The following is a 3,615-nucleotide window of genomic DNA, read 5'->3' on the forward strand; positions in this document are numbered from 1 at the left end:
CACTTTTAACTCTTGATAGTGACTGGGCGGTACTTGAATATACCAATTTAAATCCGTTTTCTGCCATCGCGATACAGTCGTGAAGGCATTTTCTATTACACCACATCGGGGTTTATTTATTAGTTCGACGGTTTCGTTATTAAGAGTACCATCCACCGGTAAATTATAGAAATCCTGAAAATCTATTAGGGCACGTTGCAAACTCGACGCATTGATCTGCGTTAAAGATTCGTTGTCGTTAGGTGAAAGGAATCCGAATTTTTGCAAATAATCAATCACACCTTCCTCGGGCAGCGCGGCGACTATCGTCGACACGTCCGAACAGGTAGTAAAGACAGCGTAGCATAGCAACAAGACTCTCATCTCGTTCAAGGTCAGTAAAATAATGTATTCGGTTCCTAGCTAATCTTTTATAGGTAAAATAACAAAGAGAAGTGATGAACCAGTGTGCGAAGGTCTGTCGTTGTAGAACGCTCCAGACGTTATGTTACTATCTACACGCTTGTAAACTCTAATTTATTAAGTGTGATTATAAAATCTGACTTTTGTAGTCGGGGTTACAATTATATATACAATGATTAAATATTAAATGGCGGGGCTGCGGCGTCGGTTCGCTCTAGTGGACGGTCACTGTACCAGGTCCTTGGGACGTGGAATGTTCCGTGGTCGTGGATTGGATTGGCTGCTGTAGTCGAACGTTTCTCGAATAATTTCCGAGTTTGTACTGCGGATCTTGTCGAAGAAACGTCTTGAAGTATCGACTATGTAGTCGGCGATTGAGGGCGTGTTTAGCTCTCGCCGGAGTTGTTCGTTCCTCGCGAACCAGGGCGCGTTTACGATCCACCTGAGCGTTGTGCTTTGAAGGGCCTCTAGGTCCTTCAATCTGTGGTGCGGAGCATACGCCCAGGCTGGGGATGCGTATAGGACTGCCGGTCTGATGATTTGTTTCCAAATCATCATCTTGTTCCTGACCGACAGTCTGCTGGTTCGCGCGAGCAGCGGGTAGAGCTTCCCCCTCAGTGCGACGCCTTTACTTCTCGCCACTTTGTAGTGGTCGTTCCATGTGAGTTTCTTGTCGTAAGTAAGACCTAGATAACTGACTGTTTTTGACCATTTAAAGGCTGTGCCGTTGACGGTCAGCTTCTTTTCCGGGTTCCTGCCTTTGCCGTTCTTGCGGGCGAATAGGATGGCTTGCGTTTTTTCGCCATTTATGGCAATCTTCCATTTATTCGCCCACTCGGCGATGTCGTCAAGATGACCCTGGACCCGTTTAACCGCCCATGCCCGGGTTTTGGCCGACGCGACGATGGCTGTATCGTCGGCAAACTGGTAGTTGGCGGTCCTGGGGTCCTTCGGGAGATCGTGGGCATACAGGTTGTACAACAGCGGTGCAAGCGGGGAGCCTTGCGGGACCCCCGCGCTGATGTACTCCGGAGCTGCCAAGTGATCCTCGACGTGTACCTGGAAAGTCCTGTCTTCCAGGTACGAACTGACGAGTCTCACTATGTGTAGCGGGACGCCGTTTGCGTACAGCTTGTGCACCAGCCCCGCGTGCCACACCTTGTCAAATGCCTTGGAGATATCCAACAGGGCCGCTGCTGCGACGAACCCTTTCCCCAGCGACGCTGCCACTTGCTCCGTGAGCCGGGTGGCTTGGATGGACGTGGACTTCCCCCGGACGAAACCGAATTGTTCCTCCGGGATCAGCGTCGCTATCTGTGGGGTTTCCCTCAGTCGATCGAGGATGATCGCCTCCGCTAATTTCCCCAGGGAAGAGAGCAGACTAATCGGGCGGTAGCTTTCCGGGTTCCTGGCCGGTTTGCCCGATTTCGGGATTAGTATGATTTTTGCTCTCTTCCAGGCTTTGGGGAAATATTGTGTGCGGCAGACCGCGTTGACAATGTTGGTGATTTCCGCGATCTGCTTCCTCGGGAGGTGGCTGAGGGCGGCGTTGGTGATGGCATCCAATCCAGGGGCTTTCTTCCTTTTAAGGCGTCTTGTAAGTGTGGCTACTTCCTTGGGCGTGACGGGGGCGAATGTGCTGACGGCTGCGGTCGAGCGGACTAGAAGCGCCGTTTGACGGGACGCTACGTCGAGGCTTGCATGCCGGCCCACTCTTACGTTCTCTGTGAACTGTTTCACTAGCGACCTTGAGAAAATGGCGGCTTTTTGCTCAGGGGTCGTAGCAGGTCCATCCTTGGACGCTAAGATCGGGATCTTTCTGCTACGCCCTTTTGTTAGCCTGTGGGCCATGTCCCAAGGCCCTATGTCTTCTTCGTTTATACGGTCCAGTCTGCACTGCCATATTTCCTGCCTCAGCTCAGCGAGCTCCCTCTTGACCTGGCTCGAGAGGCGGTTTGCCTCCCTCTTGATGGCCGGGTCGAGGGTAGCTCTGGCTCTCCTGAGCGTTCTGTTCCTGCGCCTGACCAGTAGTTTCAGTTCTGGGGGCAGGCGCTCTGCGAACTGGGGCTTTGCTGAGCAGGACGTGGCCTTATGTAAGGCATCCGTGATGTCGCGGGTGATTTTGACAATGGCTGCGTCGATGTCGGCCGGTGAATCGATCGTCGGGATCGGACCGGTGTCCCGAAGCTCATCTTGGAAGGCGTTCCAGTTTGTGAACCGCCTGAGCTTCGGGGGGTCCTCCGGGGCCGGACGGTTGTCGAATCTGACCAGAATCGGCAGGTGGTCCGACTGGAGCTCGTGTAGCGCCTGGATGTGGTGCGTCCTATCCAAGTGTTGGATCAAAAAGTGATCCAAGTTGGAAGGACGACCGTGAGCTGGGTAGTGCGTGGGCTCCGCGGGGGAGATGATCGAGATGATCCTCGACTCGAGGAGGTTTTTAAGCCCCTTCCCCAGCGGATTTGTTGTTGTGTGCCCTAGTTCTTCGTGCGCCGCGTTCAGGTCCCCCCCTAGGATAAGGGGGCTGTCGTCCTGCGCGAGGATCGCTCCATAGTCGTCTGCAGGGAACCGTGTTGTGGGCCTGCAGTATATCGATGCGATCCTCCATGGGGGCCCCGATCTCATGTGGACGGCCACCTGGACTGTCTCTAGGTGGCCCAACTCCGGTGCGGGGATCTCTTGGTGTTTGATGGAGCGTTTGACCGCTATGGCCACGCCGCCCCCGGGTCCTGACGTCCTGTCACTCCTGTAGACCACGTAGTTGGGGATGTGGAACTTGTCGTCCCCCTTGAGGAATGTTTCCTGCAAGAGGGCAACGTCCACGTCGTGGTCTTGGAGCGACTCCGCTAACTCTAGGCCCTTTCCTGTAAGGGAGTTAGCGTTCCATGCAAGGACGGAGATCGTGGTCGGGCACCTTTTATTGTCCATTCACAGTTTGTACTGGGGCGAACTGGACCGGGAATCGTGTAGCCCAACTTTTGAGGCACTCCTGAGTTATCGCCTGGACCATTTGTTGGAACATGGCGTCCGAAAGTCCAGGCGGGAGCGGGGATTGTGCGGTCTGTACCGGCGCTGGTTGTTGCGGTGTTGGAACTGCCTGGCGCGGTGCGGTGGCCGTACGCGCGTAGGACACTCCGGGTTGGCGGGAGCTGGCTGCCTTGGCTGCGTTGACGGACGCGGCCCTAGGTGGTGGGCGAGTGGGGCAACACCTGGCGT

At 54.7% G+C, this 3,615-nt stretch overlaps 1 protein-coding gene across 1 annotated transcript; it reads left to right on the forward strand.

Annotated features, from left to right (window-relative positions):
* Positions 1 to 895: 895 nt before the first annotated feature.
* LOC132695743 (uncharacterized) lies at positions 896 to 1,761 on the forward strand. The gene is made up of 3 exons (XM_060660196.1): positions 896 to 1,063; positions 1,121 to 1,482; positions 1,534 to 1,761. Exons 2-3 carry the CDS (start codon positions 1,255 to 1,257, stop codon positions 1,759 to 1,761), a joined length of 456 nt encoding a protein of 151 aa, XP_060516179.1. The 5' UTR covers positions 896 to 1,063; positions 1,121 to 1,254.
* Positions 1,762 to 3,615: the final 1,854 nt, after the last annotated feature.

Source organism: Cylas formicarius, unplaced genomic scaffold (assembly GCF_029955315.1).
Source record: "Cylas formicarius isolate icCylForm1 unplaced genomic scaffold, icCylForm1.1 PGA_scaffold_12__32_contigs__length_19106922, whole genome shotgun sequence".
Taxonomy (NCBI): domain Eukaryota; kingdom Metazoa; phylum Arthropoda; class Insecta; order Coleoptera; family Brentidae; genus Cylas; species Cylas formicarius.

Excerpts from the sequence above, each read along its gene's own strand:
- LOC132695743 (XM_060660196.1), top strand. The coding sequence starts at position 1,255 with ATGACCCTGGACCCGTTTAACCGCCCATGCCCGGGTTTTGGCCGACGC. Across the intron at positions 1,483-1,533 it reads TGGAAAGTCCTGTCTTCCAG|CTTGTGCACCAGCCCCGCGT; the intron begins GTACGAACTGAC and ends GTTTGCGTACAG.